The sequence below is a fragment of the Vombatus ursinus genome, unplaced genomic scaffold (assembly GCF_900497805.2).
Source record: "Vombatus ursinus unplaced genomic scaffold, bare-nosed wombat genome assembly UNPS02007612.1, whole genome shotgun sequence".
Lineage (NCBI taxonomy): Eukaryota > Metazoa > Chordata > Mammalia > Diprotodontia > Vombatidae > Vombatus > Vombatus ursinus.
The window spans coordinates 3989651-4016735 of NW_020947390.1; the positions used below are offsets into that span (position 1 = coordinate 3989651).

Consider the following 27085-nt stretch of genomic DNA (forward strand, 5'->3'; position numbering starts at 1 on the left):
GGACAGCAGGACTATCACTTCTCTTGTTCTTGACACCATGCTTCTTCTAATGCAGTCTAGCTTTTTGACTGCTATGTTACCCATGTTGAGCTTATGGTCCAATAAAACTCCAAGATCTTTTTCACAGGTACTATTGTTTAGCTATATATTACTTCCTCCTGATGGTTTTTAGTGGTCGGTGAAAGCCATTCTTCACCTTCCATTCTACATGACCAATGGCAGAAGGGGAATGATAAACCAGAGTAATGTTGGTTTTAGAATAAGTAGAAGATACATATGGAGAATAAACAGGGCATCCATCTCACCATTTTCTAAAAACACTTTCTTTGTTTCCTAACTTTAGAAGGATATCTGAAAAAAAATTGAGACAATGAGAATTGGGGAAAGAATGACATTCATAGGTGTTAGACAGTTATATGCAGCATATTGAAAAGGTAAGAGGAAAAGAAAAATGAGAGGGCAAGGGAATAGAAAAAGGAATCTGTCCTATCCTCAATCAAATTTAATATTTTTATTGAATCAAATTTAATTTTACATTAATCTTAGAGGTATGCCAAAGTGTGTAGAGAGGTATCATTACAGGCTGAAACAATTCTCAAAGTTTTGATTCAACTGAAGGGCCCTGAAGAGATCAGAGCAATTCAGGGGCTACTCTAGAAGTCTGTTTTGACTCCAGGGTGGGTAGAAAATGGCTCAGAAAGTTGTAGACTAAACTGAAATCTCTCTAACATGGAAACTTAATCACTAAAAACTGATTCATTCTTCCATAGATATATCATACTATATTGACTATAAAAAGTCATGTGGCACTCTGGAGGCTGCTATGGACCATAGTGGATTTATTACCTTGGTCCTGTTGACAGATCCACATTCTTAGAGCTAGCCTCTAAGTATCTAAAGGGTATCTGCCTTGCTTACTTCTACTTAAGGATGGATTTCTGAAGAATGGGAAGGATGCTGGAGGAATATGAATTTTGGAAGGTTTTTAACTTTCTAAGATTATCTTCCTGGGAGGAGGGGAGTTGAAAGGATAAGAAGGAAGATGTAATAATAACTACAACTATAGTTTACATTTAGAAGATACCTTTGCTATCTAGCTTATCCTTAGCTAGTATTGCCTAAATTGTCTACTGTAGAAGCTTTCACCAGATTGGAAAGTTGAGGGAGAGGGAGGGTGCCCTGTAGCCAGATTCAGACTTCAAGTTCTGTGTACAAAAAGCCAGTTCAAATAAAGTACTTCCATTTGGGATGAAAGGGCAAAGTTGAGCAATTTTAACAACCAGTTTCAAATCTCCTCCCACACCTATGTTCATAATCTTATCTTGATTGGGACCAGAAGTGAAAAAAAAAAAAGACATTTAAAAAAATACCACAATTTAAAAGAAAACTATTCTGGGTTTTTTATACCTAAAGGTCTGAAAAAATGGTGACTTAAAAATGGAAAACTAAATAATGTTTAAACCAAAAGTATATTTTTGGAGGGGGGAAGAGAAGAGGGTTTTTCTAATCACAGGAAACAATAACATATCTCTTATCACAGTACTTCTGTACTATTTATTTCTGTCGAGCCATTTAGGAGAGTCAGGAAATACTAAATGATTTAGTGTCATGGAATTCCCCTAGTGTGCCTGCTGAGTAAGGGGAAGTCTTAAGTGGTTTTTGCCCTAGGAGTTCCCCTAGAATGAGGAAAGCACCTCATTCAAAGGTCGAGGGGCGGGCTAAAATAGGGAGGAACTGAGACGATTTAAAAAGTTTCGCACTACTGAACAGCGAATGACCCTTTGCCGTTGCCAGTCGTTTAACAGTCATCACAGAAGACTTATCATTTCTCGGTAAAGGAGGTGTCTGGCTTGGGAGAAGCAGGTCTGTGCTGATTTGAGTCTTGTATAATACCACTCTTGCCTTTCTTAATGTATTTTAGCGGGAGCATCTGTGTGAGTAGCGTTGAAGGTTGAAGTTTATAAGAGAAAGTTCCACCTGGTGCTGGGTCACTACTCAAGTTGGGGTGGGGGGGGGAGGGCCACTGAAATCTCTGCCTGGGGACTGTAGAATGGATTTGCTAATTTTGGACAATTCAAACAGTCCCGGTTGGGAAAGGGGGCTGGGGGAGGTGGGAAGAGGAGGGAATCAGAGGATGGGCGGTTTTGTGCTATGGAGGTCATAGGATTATAGATTTACAGCTGAAAGGGACCTTAGAGGCTATGGAAATCAACCTCATCATTTTTACAGATGAGAAAACTGGCACAGAGAGATTGAAAGACTTGACCAGGGTTACACAGTTAGTGGGAAAGTGTGAAGACTTGGGGAGCAGCTACCCACAGAGCAAAGAATGCCAGACCCTGAAAACAAAGTTCCTGGCCTTGCCTAAACTTAGTTTAGCTCTTTCCTTCATCCTCTCCTTCTTAAGCACGTTGTCATACAGGGTGCAGTGGAAAGTAGTCCGAATCCTGGCTTGGTTTGTTACTCTCTGCGTTACTTTAGGTTAAGGCGGTTTTCCTTTCTAGGATTCAGTTTCTTTATCTGTAAAATGGACTGAATGACTTCTGAGGTCCTCTCCACTCCAAAATCAAGCATCCTATACACCTTGGAGCCACTTCTTAAGGTTCAGGTACCCCCTCAGGATGCCAGATCAATGACCACCAGGGGGAGGATGTGTGTGTGTGTGTGTGTGTGTGTGTGTGTGTGTGTGTGTGTGTGTGAATCCTCCTGACCTGTGAATCTGGTTTAGAAGGGGAAATGTTTATTAGGAATAGATAAAAGAGGGTGAAGAGGTAGATGATTCAAGAGCTTATTAAGCATGTGCCAAATGTGCCAAACTTTGTGCCAGGTGCTGTAGATGTGAAGGGGAGTGATGAGATTGGCAGCTAAATTATAAAGGAAAGAGGAAAAGTTTGAGAAATAGAAGGCCTCTCTGAATGGAAAAAGAGAATGAGGGAATGTATAAGAAGATAGGGGAGACAGGTTGCAGCAAGTTGTCATGGGTGCTAAAAACCAGACAGAGGATTTTATATTTGATCCTGAAAGCAATAGAAAGCCACAGGATTTTTTGAGTAGAGCAGTGACATGGTCAGAATATCAGTTTGGCAACTGTGTGGAAAACAGATTGGAATGAGGAGACCTGAGACAGGGACACTATTGGTCACACAGCCAATATTTGTGAGAAGAGGGACTTGAATCCAGGCGTTCCTGGCTTCATTGGCTGTTCTCTATCCACTAGGACAGGCTGACTGTTCTAAAAGCTGAGGTTGTTTGCATTTTATTCCATAGGCATTGAAAAGGAGTTTTGGTGTAAAGGAGTAAAATGATCAAAGCAGAAAGCTCATGTGGAACAATATGTAGATAGAATTAAAAGGAAAGAAATTTGAGAGAAGGAAACTAAGAGACTTCCAGAAGTCTAGGTGTGAACTAACGTAGTGGCAATACTATCTTATTAATACTTATTATTACTTGATATCTAATTAACATCTTATTTATTATTAAAAGATATGGTGGGGGCAGCTAGATAGTGAAGTGGATAGAGTACTGGCCTGGAGTCAGAAGGACCTGAGTTCAAATCTGGCCTCAGACACATGATACTTATTAGCTGTGTGACCCTGGGCAAGTCAATTAACCCTGATTGCCTCACTAAAGGAAAAAAAAAGATATTGTGAATGAAAATATTAACAAATTCTGGTAATTGGATATGAGGTGAATTTTGAAGATTTATTTGCCATATGTTGATACTATGAACATAGAAATAAAGAAATTCAGTTTGGGAGTAAAAATTGATGGGCTTGGTTCTAGACATCCAGAAAAAGCTGTATAGCAGATGATGGTTGAGAAAGAAGGCCAGGGATGGAAATGCCAACTTGGGAATCATTTCGCCAGCAGTGATTATCAACAAAGGAGTCCATGAGATCTGAGAGAAAAGAATACAGGCTTTTAGATTGGTCTTGCCTAATGTACACAGCATTAGTATTTTAGATTGGTTCTAAAAAACAGGCTATTCTATATATATTTGTGTAAAGCCACTGACTGACTTGTAGTAGAGCCTTTGCTCTAAACTATTGCCAATACAGATATATCCTATCTTATATCATTGATTACTTAAAAGCACTGCATTAAATGAGACAGACACGGGTATTTCCATAGGAAGAATATTATATATGGACAATTGGATAATCCATGTTAGAGTGAAGTATCATCTTACATTGGGGCACCATTATGCAGGGGGTGCCTGTGCAACACTCTTCATGTGGGAAAGTAGAGCAGAGAGCAGAGGAGGGGATAGAAGATGTATTCCAAAGGAAAATTACACAATACTGTGTTTTATCTTAGACTAAAAATTGATATGGAGAAGGAGAAAGTAGCATAGCTCTGCCCGTCCTTCTTCCTACCCATTTATAGGAAGACAACTAGATTGAGGAAAACTAAATTTGTATCCACTTAAACTAGTCCCACTATCTCTGGAGTCAGAAGCAGAATTATAAAGTACACAGTATCTCTTTGTTTTTTTTCCCATATCCCTTTGGAAACCTTCTTCCACATGAACTTTCTTTCTCCTCCCTACAATGCCCAGGGCTCTCTTGCCATTCTCCTTACTTATGAAATTCTCTTTTTCTTTCCCATTTACAATATTTCATATTGGGATTGCTCTGTGGACTAAGAGATTATGGAGTTTAGACAAGTCAGATCATGGAATTAATGATCCTTAACCTTGCAAAAATTCTATTAAAATTAACATCTAATTCAAAAAGATTTTGTGTTGGGAATAAGGCAAAAGCCCTAGAATTAATTTGCTGCAGAAAACTCTTTACTTTGTTGCTTCTTCTTTGCAAACTCCAGAAACTCGGTAAGGAGTTCTTCTGTGTATCAATGAAGGCAAATATTTGAGGGATAGAACTAGGCCTGTAGATAAAAAGCTCATCCTAAAGAACTCCCCTGTATCAGTGCAGATCAGGACCTTCTCTGAATTTTTGATTAGATCATTGAGTGGTTAAAAAACTTGCCCAGGGTTACACAGCTACTATTTGTCAGAGATTGGACTTGAATCCACTTCTTAGTTTTGAGACCTGCTCTCAAATATTTGATACTGAGACTAAATGAGGGGGCCTTCAGTAATGGTAATAAATTTGAGTTCATCCACTTGTATATTTTCCCATTCTATCTCATAACCAATGATGGGTATTTTCATGATGGACAAAAAGAGCAAAATTAATTCATTTATGTGAAATTAAATCTATGATTTGGGTCATATCATAATGGAATTAATATTAATAGTCTGTATTGAAAAGGAATTTGCTTGACAGATTTTTGAAATTAAATTATATTTACAAGTTTATGATTTATAAAAATTATATTTTACAATATTAATATATCCTATGAATACTTTGTATTCTAAAATTCTCCTTTTTTTCTTAACAGATTTTACAGGAAGAAGAATCTTGTTCTCTCTCTCTCTCTCTTTTTTTTTTTCATTTTCTTTTGTGGACCAAAAATACCAAAATGGAGACCTAAACCCTTAAAAGGGACATAGTCTAAACTCGGGGAGGTAGTTTTGTGCATGAGTAAAGAAAATAGTTAATTAAAGTTATTGGTACCTAATGATTGTCAAATTTTGAAACACGGTTCATTGATAAATGCTCTAACTATACCATAATGAAAATTGATATCTCATTGTGGCATATAGAAAATATAAGTGGTCATATCAAGGTCAATAATCCTTTGAAAGTCACCCAGTGCTAAGAGAAGTGAATATTTTCTATTAGTATAAAAATGAATTCTTTAGAGCAAAGAATTAGCCTCAGACTTTTTGTGAAGTTAACTAAATCTTCAAATAAGATGTGTCATGTTAAAAAAGATTTGTGGGGATGAAAAAATAGCAAGACCAAAAATTTTTGACTGGCATGAAAGGTTTAAAGAAAGCAAGGAAGAAGTCAGTGGTGGTACATGAAATAGTTGTCTAATCACCTGAAAGACCAATGAAGATCACAGAATCAGAGGATTTAAAATTGGAAAGGACCTTAGAGGTTGCCTACTCCAACTCCTTCTGTCCAGTAAATAAATCTCCCCTACAGTATCCCTAAGGTCATGTGACTGCTGTATGAACACATCTAGTGACTCAAACAACTCACCCTACAAGGCAGTCCATTCCATTGACGAATAGTTCTAGGTAGCAAGTATAGTTCTTTTGTGAGTTGAACTCTGCTCCCTGGTAACATCTGTAATATTCCAGATATTGTGTGATTAGCACAGATTACACTAAGACTATGAGGTGCTGAAAGGGTCTGAAATTTAGTTCAGTCACATAGTCATTGGAAGAGTGATGAATGAAAAGTTAAATTTAGATAAAGATGGATTTACTCAGGAAAAAAAATAAAACTTGAACATGGAGAATGCTTCTGAGAAATATATGCTGCATTTTGCTGACTTGGTATTTGATCTTTCAAGGAGAGCTAGACAAAATAGAAGCATTTGTTGAACATAGAGAGCTAACAAAAAAATGCTGTATAAGTCAAACACTATTAAATATGTTAACTATTAAAGGCTGGTGGTATACTGTTGCATCATAGTTACCTGAAATAATGTATGTACTTCAAAGTGTTTGACACTAACTAGGGGTCAAAAACACTTTACATACCTCCAAAGGTATCTACCTTTAACCATTAAGTTTATATAATGGCACATATATAAAGAATATAAAGACAGGGATATGTAACTTCAAAATGTGTTATACCCCTTTCCAAAGTATGTGAAGTCTCTAGCTACCATAATAAAATTTAGGATATCTCCATGAAACTCACATATTTGGCATGAAAAATTATAAAGAATTTTATTTCAAGATTTTTAGCCTGGAACTAAAACCATGAAGGATGCACAAAACTACCTCCCCAGAGAAAGACTTGTCCCATTTTTGCCCCTGGAATCTCATGAACATAGCAGAAGATAGCAACCTATGTGAACTGAAATTCGACTTTTCTTGTGAACTGTACAGAATGTCTACATTCTCTGCTTTCCCAGTCAATGTTCCAATCTCAGAAAGAAGTCTTGCTCGGGCTGGATTTTATTACACTGGTGTGAACGACAGAGTTAAATGTTTCTGTTGTGGCTTAGTGCTGGATAATTGGAAACAGGGAGACAATGCTATTGACAAACATAAACAGCTGTATCCTAGCTGTGCCTTTATTCAGAATTTGATTGCAGTTAACAATCTAGGATTTTCCTCTCAGTCTGCGTTTTCTTCTTCAGAGATGAATAATGACACATGCTCTTTATCTCCCAGTTCAAAACAGAGTGTATATTACAGTGGTTCTTACTATAGTTTTCCACCCGAGCCACTGACTTCCAGAATAGTTGAGGACTTATCCCCTTTGAACAACAGCCCCTACTGTTATTCAATGAGTACTGAAGAAGCTAGATTTCTTACTTACCAGACATGGCCACTGACATTTATGTCACCATCAGATCTGGCAAAAGCTGGTTTTTACTATATAGGACCTGGAGACATGGTAGCTTGCTTTGCCTGTGGTGGGAAACTAAGTAATTGGGAACCAAAAGATGATGCCATGTCAGAACATGAGAGACATTTTCCTAACTGTCCTTTCCTGAGAAATCAAATCCAAGAAGCATCAAGGTTCAGTGTTTCTAATGTGAGCATGCAAACCCATGCAGCCCGTATGAAAACCTTTGGGACCTGGCCACTTCAAATTCCAGTTCATCCAGAGCAGCTTGCAAGTGCTGGCTTTTATTATGTGGGTAAGAAACCTAACTCAGTAGAAGAAATATTCATAGCTAACCAGTAAATTTTCATTTAATTGGTTGTGCTCATTCAAGTTTTGGCTCACTTTTTTTTTGTTAGGTTGCGATGATGATGTCAAATGCTTTTGCTGTGATGGTGGACTGAGGTGTTGGGAATCAGGAGATGATCCTTGGGTGGAACATGCCAAATGGTTTCCAAGGTAATTATTTTAAATTCTGCCTTGTAAAATTCTATAATAATGAGAAAGGTTGTTTAAATGGATAAATTTAGAGCTTCATGTTCTCTAATATAAACTGGCCCCTCTCTACTACATAATAATCCTTTTCTTCAATTTCTGATTGTCATCCATTAGACTATGAGCTACTTGAGAACTTGAGGGACTGATTTTTGTCTTTCTTTGTATCCCTAGCATTTAGCACTGTGCCTAGCACATAGACTGACTGATTAACAGATTATCATACTTCTCAGTTGATCAGTTGATTCAAATATCCTCTCTTCTTCAGCTCGAATTTCAAACTACTACCTCATCCTACCCTGGGGCAGAAGACCTAATTTCCTGCTTTAATCAATCTGTCATGAGCTCCCTTGACTCCTCTTCAAATCTCAAAACCTTTTTTGTCTTTACCCATTCCCTTATCTTCTCTCATTCTCTCCTTTCTTCCTGCTCTCAAGGATGAAACCCTCTTTGACAAGACTGAACCCCTCTACTTATGTCTTTGATCATTCTCTTTTTCTCATCTTCAGTTTCAATTTCTGTATTGACTTCTTTCCCTCTGCCAGCTTTGTGAGTGTGCTTTCTCTCTCATCATCATCTATTGATGATACCACTGTTATCTTGGCTATTTAGGCTCAAAAACTCAATTGACTTTGATTCTCTATCATTCTAAGACACCCCTATCCAGTTGGTTGTCAAGTTCTATTATATGCCAACCCCTCACTCCTCACCCTGTCACCACATTAAACCAGTCATTCATTGTCACTCACTTAGACTATTGTAGTTCAATTCAACAGATATTTAGTTCTGGCACAGGAATAAAAATATTTTAAAATATCCTTAAGGATTCTACTAGTCAGGATATGACATATACACAGATTAAGTAGGATCAGAGATTTAGAGGTAGAAGGAATCTTGGAATCCCTCTAGTCCAAATCCTTCATCTTATAGAAGAAGAAATTGAGGGCCATAAATATGGGCTACTTTGCTTGAGGTCACACACGTAATCAGTGGCAGAAGCAAGATTCAAACCCAGGTCCTCTGACTACAAGTTCAGAATTCTTTTCACTATATTGCTACCAGCTCAATTGTGATGAGATCAAGGGAGAGTTGAAATCTGATAGGAATCTTTGAGGGAAAAAAATGCCTTCAGTTACAATGGTGTCAACAGAACTGAACCTGGATAGAAAACAAGGATTCTGAAAGGTAGAGATGAGGAGGGAATGTAGTCCAGGTTTGGGGTTGATAGGTTGTGTGAAATACTTCCTACCTGGTCCACTTGCATCTTCTTCCTCAACTCAATCAATAAACATTTATTAAACATCTATAATCTACTGCTAAGTGTTGGGGTTGCAAAGAAAGAGAAAAGATAGTCCCTGCCCTTGAGGAATTCACAATCAGCTTTCCCATCTATTCTTCATACAGCTGTCAAAGTATTCTTCTTAATGGACAAATCTGACTATGTCACTCCTCTGCATGTAAACTTTTTAAAGATTTCCCCATTGCTTTTGGTATACAATACATTTATGGCCCTTCACAAAGTGGCTTCATCTTCAGCTAAAAGTGATCTCTTTATCATTTTTCTTGTAGCATATTGTTTGATTCTTTCCTTTGCATTTCTTACATTTAACCTTGTATCATACTTATTTGTATATGTCTTATACTTCCTATTAGATTGTAATAGGGCAGGGACTGTAGTTTTCATCTTCGGATCTCAGTGCCTTTTAAACACAATGAGCAAAAGGAGAACCAACCGAGAAGAGGCCGTTGGATTTGGCAATTAAGAAGTTACTACAGAATTTTGAGAAGGTAGTTTCATTAGAGTCAATGAAAAATTAATTTCGACTACAGGTGCTCAAAGAGTGAGGGGATGGTAAGGAAATAGAGGTATTGAGTGAACTGTTCTTTAGGGCAGGGACTGCACTGTTTCTCTTCTTTGGATCCCAGTGCTTTTTATATAGTAGGTGCTAAATCTGTGTTTTTAATTGAATTGACTTTTTGAAATAAGAAAGGTGCTCTACAATACACTGTAAGGTTTCTGAAATTAGTTTATGAATAACCTTTCTATAGATTGCTTAGCCACTTTTGTTATATAAAATTATAGTTAAAAACTGAAATAGTATTATATTCTTGATTATAGGTACTTAGGACATTGTTTCTATCCTTCCTCTGTGTTTTTCTTCAGATGACCTAGAATTGAATTTTTCATGGTTTAAAATATTTTAATATAGACTGTTAATAAGCTATTTTTAATATACTAGCTTTCAGATATATTGTACTTTCTCTGCATTTATGATGATAGCCAGATAGTATATCGGTTACGCCTATCAGATTTTAATAAATATGACTATTATAAAGAAAAACACACTTAAAAGTTCCCTTAGTGCTACTGATCATATTAATTTCCCCAAACAATGTATAATTCATTTTAACATTGGAACACATTTTTGTATTTACATGTACATGAGAGTGATTTAAGAATACACAATAATGAAGACTCATTAGGCAACATGTCCACCCTTTATTTTTCAGTTTTATTATTCCTTCCCATTCTTTTCCCCGAACTCATCTCCTTTCTCCAAGATCCATATATGAGATAAACAGTATCATCAACAGTATGTCAGCTTTCCTTCAAGTTCCATGACTATTCTTAATGCATGAAGCTGTTGTACCTTTCAGTGTTTTATGGAATCTTAGAACAAAAACAATGAAGAGATCTCACGTTCAGAGTAAAGAGGCCACATAAGTTGGAGAAGCGAAGTGAGGAACAATATAATATAAACTATGCTTATTTTGGATAAGAGCTGCCATTTAGGTCTCCAATAAAAAGAAAAAGAGCTGAAATGAATTAGTTAATAAAAAAATTTTAAAGTATATATCATATGAATCCTCTGTACTTGGGATAAAAATATTTTAGAGCTGATAGAGACCCTAGAGGTTTACTCCTTTCATTTTATAGATAGGGAACTGAGACCTAGAGAAGAGAAATGATGCCCCAGATTACATGGGTAGGAAGTACCAGATTTGAGAGATTAAAATCCAAAACTTCTGACTCCAAATCCAGTGTTCTTTCCACTGTAACTCACTACCTTTCTATGCTTGCTGTTTTTGACTTTAAGTGGTATTTGAAAGTGGTGAATAAAACTCTTAAAATGTATTTATAAACTTAAAAATAGAATTAAATATACCTCATGTCCTCTCATTTCAGATTTTTACTTGATTAAGCTTTGGGGTTTTAATTAAACTGTAAAATATTTTACCTTTATATTAGAATGTTTCTTTACATAGTCAGGTGAAGGTGGTAATAATGAATAATAATTGAAAAGAAAGGAAAAAAAAAGAAAGATAAAGGGAAAAAAAATTATAAGGCAAACTACTAGGATTGTCTATGGAGAAAAGAAAAAAGGAATGACTAATTCAGATTCAAGAGAGATGCCAAACCCCTGCCCTCTTTCCTCTGATATTGACTATACAAAGCATATGACTGCTCACACAGGTTTCGAATTCCCCAAAGCTACTCCTTTTCCCTTTGAGGATTCTCTGACCAGTCCTACTTTGTTCACTACAGGGCTACATGGTTCTCAAGCACAATAAATAGCAATCTGACAGCAATGTTTTTCTAGCTGCACTATGTATATTTTTACCCTTTTCTAATGAAGAAAATATGAAACTATAGAGGAGTTAAAATTAAACCATGAAGGATTAATTCTGCTTACTTGTATTATTCAATTAAAAGAGTGAGAAAACATATCCACATTCGTTTTTCTAAATTCCCCAGGATAAGGTTAAAATGGAAAGTGTGGAAAATGAAGGTGGAGAGCTGCAGTCTTAGAAATGCAAATGTCATATTATTTTGAATAAGTGTTCAGAATAAACCCCCAAATTTATTAATAGTTTTGTGGGGAGATATTTAAGTTTGAGACATATAATGTTGTTGTTTCTTTGTTTTGAAGAGGGTTAATGACATCACAAGGTGCATATGAATTGGATTTAAGTGAGGCAGAGCTGCACAAAGTCATCAGCCTCACTCTCTCCTCCCACTGAAGTCCAGTGGCAAGACATAAGTCCAGAAGACTGGCAATGGCCTGGGATGCAATGGGTGACCTTAGCCTTTCTAAATTAAGGTCTTTCCTGGGCCTCCATTTGTCCATTCCAGACTGATATTTAGAACTTGATATTTAGAAGTTGAAAGACAAGGTAGTATAAGAAAACTAGTTCTCAACTTTAGGGATTTATTTATTCATGTTATTCCAAGTAAAGGGTTAATAGTTCTAATGGTTTAGAATACTCTTGTTTTGGGCCATTGGGCTGTTTGAAGCTAACTTGTATACATTCATGTTATTTAAAAAGGTTCTTTACAAGTTGCATAAAATTAATCACAAGCTTCACTTTTTTTATTAGAGCACTGGGGATTTTAGGCTTCTCCCTCCTGGAGCATCCACCCCTCTCCTGATTGGTGACTACCCTACCTAGCCACTTTTTCAGGCAGGCCACAGCTCAGCTATATTTCTCTCCTTACACACTGGCCATCTTTTCACCAATCACAGTACTACACACACCACTACCATCCACCTTTCACCCCTTATAGTCCTAGAACCATGATTGAATCAACTGCCTTTGCTCCTGGAAAGGTTGTGTCAGTCAGCTTTCAAAATTGTGTTATCTTCCCTTACTAGAATATAAACTCCTTGAGGGCAGAGATTTTCTTTGCTTTTATATCATATCCCCAAGCACAATACTTGGCACATAATAAGTGTTTAATAAGTGCTTTTTCATGCATTAATTTATTCATTAACATTGTAGGTGTGAGTACTTGAACAGAATGAAAGGACAACAGTTCATCTGTCAAATTCAGGCTAGTTATCCTCGTCTTCTTGAACAGGTATAAAGAAGTTTTTGTAATTGTCAATATTATCTAGGGCAGGGGTGGGGAAGGCCCCATGTGGGCTTCTAGGTCCTTAGGTGAGGCCTTTTGACTGAATTCAAGTTTTACAGAACAAATCCTTTTATTAAGGGGATTTGTTCTCTGTTTGGATTCAGTCAATGGACCACACTTGAAAACCTAGAGGGCCACATGTGGCCTTGAGGCCACAGGTTCCCCACCCTTGGTCTAGGGTTTCCTCCAATTGATGATTTTAGGAAGTTCAATAAATTCAGCTATTCTTAATGAAAAAATCCAAGAGGTAGCATGTATTGTATACTATATAGAATGCTGGTCTTGGAGTCAGGAAGAGCTTAGGTTTAACTCTTTCCCTTGATAATAGCTATTTAAGAATGGGCAAATCAAGGCCCTTGACTTGTTTGAACCTCAGGCAAAACTCTCTATTCATTGTTGGATAGGTTGTAATCTGCATTATTTCCACACAAATGAAATAAAAAAAATCTTTGACCTGAAATAGATGTTTGCTTTATGTCTTTTTGTTATTATTTAGAAAAGCAAGAAAAAAATTTTAGAAAAAAATTAATAAACTGCAAATTTATAGATAGCATATGTATAGCATATATATGTATAACACACTTTACATATTAATCTCATTCTGTCCCTACCACAATCCTGTGAGATGGGTGCTATTATTATTATTTCTATTTTATAGATGAGAAAACTGAGACTAAGAGAGATTAAATGACTTGTCAAAAATCACACAGCTAAGTATCTGAGTTGTATTTAAATTTAGCTCTTCCTGATTCTAGGAACAACATCTACTATACTACTTAGCTGTAAATATAGCACCTAATATTTATATAGTTTTTTAATGTCTGCAAAGTAGCATCTTTATGACAACCCAGTGAGATAAGTGTATTTCTTCCCATTTTATGGATAAGAAAAATAGTTCAGGAAGGCTAAACAAATGAAAGCATAGCCAACAAGTATCAGAGATAAGACTTTTATACATCTTCTGATTCTATGACCAATGCTCTTTCTAGTACGTCATGATCACGGAAAAATAGTTTGTGGTGCATATATGTATATTTTTCCCATTTTGGGGGAAAAATACTTACCAAAAGCAGACAAGATAAATTGTCAAACTGTGTAAACTTATGTTAAGATGTAGGAAGAAATCTTTGCTGTTCTATCTATCCTTCCTGAAATTCAGCTTTTTTGAATAAGTGACATTGTAGTTTGAGGATTAGGAAACTCAAAAATAGCAGTGATCATAACTGATGAGATGATGCCTACGTGTATATGCTTGTGGTGTGTGTGTGTGTGTGTGTGTGTGTGCTCACCAGAAGGGCTGACCCAGTGACTCTTTCTTATAGTTATTAAATATTTGTTGAAGACATCTTTAAAAAAGCCCAAAAAACATTGTTTTCCTTATCTTACTGATGAGAAAGAAAAAATATAGCTTTGGTTAGAGCCACAAGGAGGAAATCTTAATAATTTAAGGCCTGGAGTTGTATTGTTAAATATAAATGAAATATTTTAGTGTCTTATTTGTGGTATACACACACACACACACACACATACACATAATTTTGCTGTTAGCATTAGAGTGTATGTATCGAACAATTATTTTTGCAATAGGAAGGTAATTTTAGATTTATTTTTACTTATATAGTCTTTTTATCCCACAGCTGCTGTCTACCTCAGATACTACAGAGGATGAAAGTGTTGAGCTACCAAGTATGTACAATGATAATGCACCTTAAATTTAAATTTCATTATTTTACATTGACTGTCAAGAAAACATATAAATAAAGGGTTTACAAGATCATTATAAAAATAAGTACATGAAATAGTTATAAAATTGAAGGATGTTCAATTCTGAATAAAAATAAAGTTTGTTTTCCTTCTTCCATTTAATATTTTTAAAAATAAACTGTATACTGGATTTTGAGGATTTGGGAGAAGGGAATTTTCTATGTTCTTTTTTACTTACTCAACTTTAGTCATGTAATTATTTATTAATATTTAAGTTAATAAATCACAGATAAATTAATATGTAAAATGCAAACTTTATGTAATTCTGATTTATATATTTTTAACATTTGAATATCTTTGCAAATTAAACCATTTAAAATTATTCTAATTTTCATAAAATTCTTCATTCTAAATAGTTATTCATTTTGGACCAAGAGAACACCATTCAGAAGATGCAATCATGATGAATACATCTGTGGTCAAAGCAGCTTTGGAAATGGGCTTTAATACAAGGCTAATAAAACAGACAGTTCAGAGTAAAATCTTAACAACTGGAGAAAATTACAAAACAGTCAATGATCTTTTGTCAGATTTACTTAAGGCAGAAGATGAAACAAGGGAAGAGGAGAAAGAACAACAAGCTGAGGAAATAGAATCAGGTATATATGAGCTACTGATTTTAGTCAAGCTCTATGTTCTTCTTAACAAGTGTAAAAATTACTTTTAGTGCTTGAAAATTTATTCTTCCTCTCTCTCTTCTATAAATTCATCCTAAAATCAAGTGTAAATGATGTTTTGATTATTTGGTGTGTCACTGCACACTTAATTGAAAGTTAATTACATATGCATATTATATTGTTCTAGTTCTATCTTTCTGGATGTTCTTTTTCTGTTTCCACAATATTATTTCTTCTTTTTATTCCTAAAATATATCCAAAGCTGAAAGTTCAGTTTCCTTATCTGTAAAATGAATGATTGGACTATATCAGCAGCTCTCAAAGTGTGGTCTGTGGACCCTTGTCGGGATCCCCAAGACCATTTTAGGGAATCCTCAAGGTCAAAACTATTTTCATAATAATCCTAAGACTTTTTTTGCCTATTAGAATATTCCTCCCTTGTCCAACTACATAGCTGTGAGGCCTTATTTTTTTCATGTACTTCAACTAAAATAACATATGGTAACATTGCATACAGCAGATATGAGAATTCAGTAGTTCTTTATTAAACCAGGCACCAAAGAGAATTTGCAAAAATAAATAAAACAAAGTTACTCTACTTTTTTGGGGGAGTAGGGAGAATATAATTATGTTTCATAAAAATATGTTATTTGTGTTAACATATTAGTTTATTATTACTATTTTAAATTAGTTAAATTTAGGTTAGTAAAGACTTAAAATGTACCAATTTTAATTTCTAATGCAGTAAATCATAATAGATACAGCTCACATAAACACAATCTCAGTAATAATGTTTAAGAGTATAAAGGGGTCTGAGACCAAAATGTTTGAGATCCTTTGGACTAGATGGTTTCTAAGGTCTATTCTAGCCATCAGTATACTAGCAAATGTTTAATGACTAACTCTCTGGAGAAAAAAAAAAAGTACCCATGACATGCTTAGAAGTTTAATCTTCATTATTAACATTTTCTCCATCACTTTCTTAAGTCTAGAAAATCAATAAAATAATAAATCAAGCATTTGCTGATTTCCAAGGTGTGAATGCTTACATGGAATATTTAACAATTGGCTCTCTACTGGGCCTGGTTCCAGAACACCCCTCCTGTGATCCTATGCTTGTATTGTCCCTTTGGACTGAATGCCCTTTCTTTGTCTTCACTTGCTGAAATCCTGCTTACCCAGTTCACGTATCATATCTCTTCCACTGGAAGCTTCACTGATCTTTTTCTTTTCCATATTCCCAGTGCTTTGCATGTAATTCCTCAATAACTACTTGTTTGATTTAAGTAACAGAATAATACCTTGTTTATATGTATTGTACTTATCAAAGTTTACCTTGTATTATAATCATTTGTATATGTCCAAAAAAAATTAAATATCCACTTTGTGTAGAGTACTTGCATTAGGAACTGAGAAACATACAACATTTAGATAAAACAGGGCCCTGCTCTAATGAGGCTTACTGTCTAAGAGTCTACTGTGTATATATAATTATGATAATACCTTGAATTTAAATAAAACCTTTTCATTTGTTTTTAAGGATGAAATTATGTAATTATTTGAAAAAGGTTATTTTATTGGCATAATGAACTTCAAATAAAGAAATTTCTTGGATCACTCTAGATCAGTATTGGCTTTGCAACTTATAGTTTTAGAGCTGCCTGGGGCACTAAGAAGTTAAGTTACTTTCCCAGGGTTACACAGCCATTATGTCTTGCTGGGCCTTTATGCACTACAACATAATGTTAAATAGTAGTAAAAATAATAACAACTAATATTTATTGAACACGAGGTTTGCAAAATGCCTCCTAGATATCTTATCTGAGCCTTTAATAACCTTATGCAGTAGCTACTCCTATTATTATTCTCCTCTAAAAGTTGAGGAAACAGGCTCGGAAAAGATAAATGGTTTACTTTATGGTCACATAGCTAATAGGTATCTGAGGTTGCATTCCAACACAAGTCTTTCTGTATCCAAGTCTAGTCCTCTATATGCTGAATGGCTTTATCAGATTACTATAAAAATTAATATAGAAGAATTCTGGATTTATAAAATTGAAGGAAGCATAAATATGAGGAAGACATTTGAAATCTGTCTTACTCTACTTCATAGTTAGAAAAATAATTATGCTGGATGTTTCATATTTGAAATCTGAGAACAAGGAAAGAAATAGTCAGTACTCTTAATTTCTTAACTGTAGTCATATGTAATTGTTTTAGATTCATTATATCATAAGCATTATTGGAAATTAATTTTATCTTGTATAATAGCCTGCCTTTATTATAGTTATTTGTGTAGGTCTCATCTTCTCGTCTTAGACTTTATGACACAATCACAGTAATAGAAAGTAACATGAATAGTTTAAAAGAAGACAAATTGCTAGTTGAAGTTTGAGAAGAGAAAAGTGAATTACCAGCTCAGGTATAGGATTAATTTGAGTTGGATTTTAAAGGGTGGGCAAGAATTCATAAGAGTAGGAGGAGGCCAGAGGATGATGCAAAAAAGGGAGCAGTCTGAATAAAAGGTACAGGAGCGAGAAAATGAAGTCATATAGAAGGTGATAGTAAGTGGTTTCGTTTTTCTGCAATATAAAGTATGTGGAGAGGTCTAGTACAAGGTAGGGCAGGAAAGGTAGGTTGCCATCATATTATAGAAGGCCTTGAATGCTAGGCTTAGGAGTTTGAACTTTAGTTGGTGAGCTATAGGGAATCATTGAAAGGTTGTAAACAGATGACTGACATGACCAAAACCATGTGTAAGTAAGATTAATGTGGTACAGTGGATACAGCACTGGACTTGGAGTCAGGAAGACCTGTGCTCAAATTGTGTCATAGACCTTTACTAGATAGGTAACTCTGAGTAAGTCACTTATCCTCGCTGTGCCCCAGTTTCCTCATTAATAAAATGAAAGTGCTGGGCTCAATGGCCTCTAAGGTTCCTTCCTACTCTAAATCTATGATCCTATTACATATTGGAGGAAAGACCTAATGGGAGGCTATTGTAGCAGCCGAGAAGATGAGGACTTTACTAGGATGGTGTCAGTAAGAACAGAGAAATGAAGATGGCTATGAATTAAATTGGGAAGGTAAAATTGACAGAACTATCTATGAGAGGTGATAGAGATGGAGGAGTTGATGATAATACCAAGGTTTAAACCCAGATTAGGTCAGTGATATTACTGATGAAGAAAGAGATTAAAAAAGATGTTTTAGATGAAAGATATTAAATTTGGTTTTGCATATCATGAATTTTATGGTTCTGTTGAAACATGAGATATAGTTGTGTACTGTATCTGTTATTTTGTTATATTTTTGAAATCTGAATTTCATTGTATTTCAACTTATATCTATCAATTTCACCATGATGCCTATCTCTGCTTATTTTATTTTGTTATTTTCATATGAAGACTGCATAAAAAAGGTATTTCATTATTTTGTCAGTTATAATTCTTAAGATTATAGAATAATTAAAGAAAACAAAGTTAGGAAATGAAGCAATATTGAAGTTTTATGATTAGAGTTAATATGTTTAAATTAATGTATTTTTCTTTTTCAATAAAGATGACTTATCATTAATTCGGAAGAACAGAATGGCTCTGTTTCAACATTTGACCTGTGTGCTTCCTGTTCTGGATAGCCTATTGACTGCCACTGTGATCAGTGAACAAGAATATTATGTTATTAAAGAAAAAACACAGATATCTTTGCAAGTCAGAATGCTGATTGATACCATCTTAGTTAAAGGAAATGTTGCGGCCAACATATTCAAAAAATGTCTCAGAGATTTTGACCCAGTCTTACATGAGAATTTGTTTGGTGAGTTTACTGAAAAAGTATTTTTAAAAACATTATAGATCTTTGGCCATATATCATCAATATCTATGATCATTTTAACCCAAGTTATAGTCAACAGTTTAAGCATTTCACTTGTGACAAGATTAAAGGATTTTATTCTCATCACAGCTTATTTGAATATCATAAGTAATTATGACAGTCAACCTGAATCTCAATTGTTACACTTTGGAAAAATGATGGTTCCACTGTACTGTACTCATATCTGAATTATTCTATTAAGTTCTGGGTAGGTACCACATTTTAGGAAGGACATAGATGAGCCACAGAATATTCAGATGATCAGTTGGAGGAATATAAAGAATGCTTAGCCAGAAAAGAAAAAAATGTTTTAATTAAAATAAATTTTATTGATATATTTTGCTTTTACATTATCTATATTATCTAATATATCTCTTCCTCCTTCCTCTCTCAGGGTCAGTCAGTGAATAAGCATTTATTAAGCACCTACTATGTGCTAGGCACTGTGCTAAGGGCTGGAGAAAGCTAGCCCTTGAAACAAAGAATAAAAAAGTGAGGAGAAAACAGTTCATCAAAACTAACCAATCCATCAAAAAAGGCTGATGTTGTATACAGTGCTCCACAACCATAGTTCCCAACCTCTGCAAAGATAGAGGGAGGGATGTTCCTTCAAAGAGAATATTTAAGAAAGACATGATAGCTGCTTTCAGGTATTGAAAGATGGTCTTATGGAAAAGGGATTAGATTGCATCCCAGTAGCAGAACTAAGAGCATGGTTAGAAGTCACAGTGAGGCAGATTTAGGTTCAATGTAAAGGAAGACTCCCTAATAATTAGAATTATCCAAAAGTAGAATAGGATACAGTGGAGATACTGGGTTCCCTATTATTTTTTCTTACAAGAAAACACTTAAAGATCACTTTTCTGCCATTTGTAGAGATTCTCATTTAAGTACATAGCCTCCGAGGTTCCTTCCAACTACAATGTTCTGTGAAGATATGCTCTGTGGCTTATATTTTAAGAAGTAGATCTCTAATATGATAATACTTTTTTTCATTTTTTTTCTCCCCTAGTGGAAAAGAACATAAAGTATATTCCAGCAACAGATGTTTCAGGTAAAATAATATTATCACTTAAAATTAATATTAATGGTCTTTTTTCTTGTTTTTAATGTGAAAAAGCACATTGTATTTCATTATTATTTTTTTCTTTTTAGACTTGTCAATAGAAGAACAGTTGAGGCGATTACAAGAAGAAAGAACATGTAAAGTTTGTATGGACAAAGAAGTATCAGTTGTCTTTATTCCTTGTGGACATCTAGTAGTTTGCAAAGAATGTGCACCTTCTCTAAGAAAATGCCCCATTTGTAGAAGTACAATCAAGGGTACAGTTCGTACATTTCTTTCATAAAGAAAAGTCAATTATCTTCCAAACTTTCATAGCTAAGGAATTTGAGATGTTATCTTAAACCTTCAGAACTAAAGATTATTATTCTTTGTACCTGATTAACTTCTATTCTGACTTGTTTTTCCCTCTCTCCCACCAAAAATAAAGGTGGGAAGATGAGAGGAAGTATCACAGTTTGCTCCTGAACAAAGAAAGGAATGTAGACTGTTAGAGGGGTTGTAATAATTTAATGTTTCACAGTGTGAAATTTGTAAATGAACAGACTTTTGAGAGTTTTTATTTAATGTTTCTGACTGTTATTTATACTGTGGGGGAATGATGGGAACTGAAAAATACAGCATTTCATAGTTCTTGCACTCTACCTCTTGGTAAAATGGGAAATAAAACATGATATAGGGAGAAGTTTCATATGTAATGAATCTATAATGAATAATGTAATAAAGTAATCCAAAAAGGCTACTCTGGTCCAAATGTTTTTACTATACAAACCGTCAATGTAATCATTTCCATGCTATGCTTTCTGGACCTCAATGCCATTATCCAATATGGTAGTTATTCTTCTTGGTTTGTACAATCTGACAACTGGAGTAGGATGCCATCTAAGCCTTAATGAAAGTCGCAATAAAAATCTTGAACAGGATGAGGACAAAGACAGAATGTTTAGACTTCTAAAGCCTGGGGACTTCTTTCCACGTTGACATCAAACCATTAATGACTACTAGTTCAGAAAATTGACAAGCACTTTGTTTTTCAATTTGGTTTTTTTTTTTTTGGTGAGTCAATTGGGGTTAAATGACTTGCTCAGGATCACACAGCTAGTAAGGGTCAAGTGTCTGGTCTGAGATGGGATTTGAACTCAGGTCCTCCTGACTCCAGGGCCATTGCTCTATCCACTGTGCCACCTACCTGCCCTGACAAGCATTTATTAAACACCTACCATGTGCCAGACACTGTGCTAGGTGCTAAGAATACAAAGACAGAAATAGAATATTTCCAACCCTCAGGGAGGAAAAAAAATGTACATATAAAGTATATTTCTACAAAATGGAGGGGAGGTGGGAGTGCAGTCCAGGCTTGTCAGAGAGCCTACGCAAAGGTCCAGAGACTTGGGACTCTGGGGTTTTCAATGAACAGATAATGTTTATAGTACTCTCCTGATCTACTCTAGTAATGCTTTGACAAAAAGGAAATGGCCTATTCTTGAGGAGTCTAGTGTGGCTCTGGAAGTCACTACTTCTCTTCCTAAGTCCTCACAAACTATTTTTTCTTTAAATAATACTATCTCGAATTTTGCCAACAACTGAAGCCAACCCGTCTTTTATGTGAAGACTCAATCCTCTTTTGCTTTTTTTTTTTTTTAAACTTCAGGACATTTGTTCTTCAGCTCTTCAACAATTCTACACAGCAAGATAAAGAACTACCACTCCTATATTTTAAGAGGTGATCTAGAAATCCAAATCTCATTGCCCAATACCAACACCAGTATCTTAATCCATTTAATCTCTTCTTAAATCCACCTATCTAGAATGAGACCCCTACCTTCAATCAGTAGCAATGATGAAAACATAGAAACTTCTGTTTGGTTCAAAAGACAGTCTTCTGTACCCCAAATCCTTATGATTCAGAATTGCCGTATCTCAAGATGTGAACCTCCTTCCCCTGCTACCGTTCTCTGCTCACCATAATTAAGCTCAGTCCCACCCATTCCTATCCCTACTCTTTTCTGCCCTCCCTTCCTATTATACCTTCTGGAGTCTGTGTTCTGTTATCAACAAATTTCCCTTCATCCTAAACTTCTTGTTTTTGAACTTTTCATCTTATTCTCATGGAAACTATTCTTTGGAAAACAATATCCCTGATCATCTGCTCCGGGTCTGGGTATTCCTTTGAGGTTTTTTCCATCTACCTTTCCAGCTCACTCTTCCTCAAAATATAGTTCACTCAAACCCCTGCCTTTATGTTTAGGAACTTTAATATGTATGTTTATGTCCCCTCAAAAATGCTCACCTCCCAGATCATCAGTCTCAATAATTCCAACGATAGTACCTCAAACCATCCACAGAGAGAGCCACACTTTGGATCTCACTATAACCATTACTTACCACAGTCATGATCCTGTACTTCCATTTCTCCTTTTGCCTCAGTCTCACCCTCATGACTGTCTACAATCCCTCTATACTTTCTTGCTCTCTCACCCTCTGCTCTGCTTCACTTTTTTTGCATCTCATAACCCTCCCTCTTTTGTGACCTAGGAAACCATTCTTTGAACAAAGATTGTAAAAGAAAAAAAAAAAGAAATTCAGCATAACTAACATCCATATCGGGTCTGTTAGCATATATAATACACAACTCTTATAGTTCTCTACTTGTATAATGATGAAAGGAGAGGCATTTTATTAACTTTCCTCCAGTCTCATTTCAGTCTTGTCCCTGTAGTTGAGAGGTTTATCTGCCCTCTGTTCTTGAATACCTTGCCTTTTTACACTTTTGCTGCTCACACCTTGACAAACCTCAATCCTGGGTTATCCCCACCTTCCACCTTCTCTGCTGAAAACTACTGAGAGAAGTCATGCAAGCATGCTAATTGGGCCCCAAAATAATTAATGTTATCTAATTTTAACTGGGCCCTCATTACTGCCCAATTAAGAAAAGGATTACTTCCTTTTCTTTTTCCCTATTTATCATTGCATTCCTTTATTAGCTATTCCAAGAACTTTTCTCCTTAAGAGCCCATGCTGCTTCTCCTTCCCTACTTTATTGAGAAAATCAAAGTCATCTATCCATTAAAAAGGTACTTCTTCCGACTACTCCATACCTCAAAACCATTCTATGTCTTCACCTAGCCTCTTCTCCTTTGAGTCAGTTGTTTAAACTTTCCTCTTTCTGTTAGGGTACCACCATCTTTCCTGTGACTTAGGTTCACAACTGCCAGTCATTTTTTGAATCTTTCTATCCCCAAATCTTCTGCAACTGTAGCCTTCTCTATATGCAGCTAGTACCCTAATTCAGGCCCTCATTACCTCTTAACAGTTAGCCTCTTAATTGGTCTCCGTTCTTTCAGTATTTCTCCTCTCGCATCCTTCAAACAGTTGCCAAAATAATCTGACAAATACATTGTTCTAAATACATGTTAGGTTAGGGTTAGAGTTTTGGGTTAGGATTTGAGGTTAGCATTGGAATTAGAGTCGGAGGATTAGTGTTAGGATTTTGGAAGGCTTTAAATGCCAAGCTGAGGAGTTTGTGTTTTATCTTAGGCAATAAAAATTCATTGCAGATTTGTCATCAAGACAGTGACATACTCAGTACAATGTATTTGTCAGATTTGGAGTTGGGAAAATCTGGGTTCAAATCCCACTTATTTCTTTAATGGCCATCGATAAGTTTCTAAGCTTCTTTGAGCCTTGATTTCCTGATTGGTAAAATGGGGATAATAATATCTTCAGTACCTACTTCATAGGCATGTTTTGAGGCTCAACACAACATATAAAGCACTTCGGAAATTTTAAAATGCTACACTCAAATATTCAAATGAATATGATTTCAGGTAGATTTTTCTTTTACCATCTTGTGTAATTCTTTTTTTAAAATTAATTAGTTTATTTTTAGTTTTCAACAATCACTTCCATAAGCTTTTGAGTTTTAAATTTTTCTCCCTCTCCCTAACTTCTTCCCCAAAACGGCACACAATTTGATATAGGCTACACATATACATTCCTATTAAACATATTTTCACATACGTTGTAAGGAAGAATTAGAATCAGTAGAAGGAACCACAAGAAAGAGAAAACAAAACAAAACAGAAGAAAAAAAGAGCAAATAGTATGCTTCGATCTCCATTCAAACTCCATTGTTCTTTCTCTGCATGTGGATAGCATTTTCCATTACGAGACTTTTGGAGATGTCTCAGATCCTTGTATTGCTGAGAAGAGCTAACTCTATCAAAGTTAGTCATCGTACAGCCTGGCTGTTACTGTGTACAATGTTCTCCTGGTTCTGCTCACTTCACTCAGCATCAGTCCATACAAGTGTTTCCAGTTTTTCTGAAGTACACTTGCTCATCATTTCTTATAGCAGAATAGTATTCCATTACATTCATATACCACAACTTGTTCAGTCATTCCCCAATTGATAAGAAATTCCCTCAGTTTCCAATTCTTGGCCACCACAGAAAGAGCTGCTATAAATATTTTTGTACATGTGGGTCCTTTTCCCATTTGTATGATCTCTTTTGGGATACAGCCCTAGAAGTGCTATTGCTGGGTCAAAGGATATGCACATTTTTATAGCCCTTTGGGCATAGTTCCAAATTGCCCTCCAAAATGGTTAGATCATTTCACAATTCCACCAACAATGCATTCATTAGTATTCTAATTTTCCCACATCTTCTCCAACATTTATCATTTTTCTGTTTTGTCATGTTGGTCAATCTGATAGATATGATGTGGTACCTCAGAGTTGTTTTGATTTGCAATTCTCTAATCAATAGTGATTTAGAGCATTTTTTCATGTGACTATAGAAGGCTTTAATTTCTTCATCTGAGAACTGTCTGTTCATATCCTTTGACCATTTATCAATTAGGGAATGACTTGTATTCTTATCAATTTGACTTAGTTCTCTATACATTTTAGAAATGAGGCCCTTACCAGAGACCCTGGTTGTAAAAATTCCCAGTTTTCTGCTTCCCTCCTAATCTTGGTTGCATTGGCTTTGTTTGTACAAAAACTTTTCAATTCAATGTAATAAAAATTTTCCATTTTGCATTTCATAATGTTCTCTATCTCTTGTTTGGTCATAAATTCTTCTGTTCTCCATAAATCTGAGAGGTAAACTATTCCTTGTTCTCCCAGTTTGCTTATAGTATCAGCCTTTATATCTAAATCGTGAATCCATTTTGACTTTATTTTGGTATATGGTGCAAGATTTTGGTCTATGCCTAGTTTCTGCCATACTCTTTTCCAGTTTTCCCAGCAGTTTTTGTCAAGTAGTGAGTTCTTATCCCCATCTTGTGTAATTCTTGACCATACTTACTCATCCTGTATGACTCCACCATGCCTTTCCATAAGTTTGCCACAGGGGGTTCACCCAGCAGATTAGCAAACAAGATCAGGTTTACCTTTCTTGTTACCTATATTTTGTATATTTGTTTTTATTTATTTATTTTTTGGCTAGGCGATGGGGTTAAGTAACTTGCCCAGGGTCACACAGCTAGTAAGCGTTATGTGTCTGAGTCTGGATTTGAACTCAGGTCCTCCTGAATCCAGGTACGGTGCTCTATCCACTGCGCCACCTAGCTGCCCCTATTTTGTATATTTGTGCATAAACATCTGTAGTCACATGTTTATTGCTGGCTTTTTCCCCTCAGATTTTTGTCTCTTCTGAATTTCTACTGCTATTCTTCCTACAATGTAGCTACTCTCTATGACATATATTGGTGGATATACTGGAAGTTTCTCTCTTCCCTTGGCTTTTTTAGTTTAAAGCCCTTTTTATTTCTAGAGGGGACTCTGTTCAGGTTAGACTAGATAACTTCTGAGATTTGGGATTTATTTTGTTTCCAAAAAGATTTGGAGGAAAATTTTTCATTTATAGTATTTGCATACTAAAAAGCAGAGATATCACCTTGCAGATAAAGGTCTGTATTGTCATTTTCTATTTTTTGGGGGGGGGGGGCACGGGGCTAGGCAATGGGGTTAAGTGGCTTGCCCAGGGTCACACGGCTAGTAAGTGTTAAGTGTCTGAGGCCAGATTCGAACTGAGGTCCTCCTGACTCCAGGGCTAGTGCTTTATTCACTAGGTCACCTAGCTGCACACCCCCCCCCATTGTCAAAGTTATGTTTTTTTTCCCCAGTAGCAATGTACGGCTGTGAGAGTTAGACTATAAAGAAAACTGAGCACAGCAGAATCAATGCTTTTGAATTGTGGTGCTGGAGAAGACTTTTGAGATTTCCTTGGTCAGCAAGGAGATCAAATCAATCAATACTTTTTAATTAATCGAGAACTATTAGAAATTCAGAGCTATTCAGAAATTAATTCACATTATTCACTGGAAAGTCAAATACTGAAGCTGGAGCTTAAATACTTTGACCACATAATGAGAAGACAGGACTCATTAGAAAAGACCCTGATGTAGGGAAAGATTGAAGGCAAAAGAAGGGAATGACAGAGGATGAGATAGATAGTGTAACAGAAGTAACAAACTTGAGCTTGTATAGACCCTGAGAGACAGTGGAGAATAGAAGGGGCTGCCAAGCTGTGGCTCATGGGATCACAAAGAGTCGGATATGACTGAACAACTGGAAAAAAAAAACACCCAACAAAAATGCTTGTACCTATGTATATACTTTGTCTAAAGTTAGTGTTCTGATCCTTATTATGGTAGTCAAAGGGTTATACTAGCTGTAGGGCTGGGGTAAACGTGTAGGCCTTTGCAAGAATCAGTTTGGTTCCAATGATACCTCTTTGGAGAAAACATTGCATTTCAGACATCCCTGTGATTCTTACTGTTTCAAGGGGATTAGATTAGAAAGAGATTGCATACTAAGGCCTTGCCAGGGCCTTTTCTCCAAAAGAAAAAGGAAACTCCTCAGACCTTGAAT

At 35.7% G+C, this 27085-nt stretch overlaps 1 protein-coding gene across 1 annotated transcript; it reads left to right on the forward strand.

Annotated features, from left to right (window-relative positions):
- The first annotated feature begins 1759 nt into the window (after positions 1–1759).
- LOC114033883 (baculoviral IAP repeat-containing protein 2-like) lies at positions 1760–20945 on the forward strand. Its single transcript, XM_027849509.1, has 9 exons — positions 1760–1863; positions 5404–7734; positions 7838–7937; positions 12756–12834; positions 14526–14574; positions 15009–15251; positions 18831–19085; positions 20155–20196; positions 20298–20945. Exons 2-9 carry the CDS (start codon positions 6852–6854, stop codon positions 20489–20491), a joined length of 1845 nt encoding a protein of 614 aa, XP_027705310.1. The 5' UTR covers positions 1760–1863; positions 5404–6851; the 3' UTR covers positions 20492–20945.
- The last annotated feature ends 6140 nt before the right edge of the window (positions 20946–27085 follow it).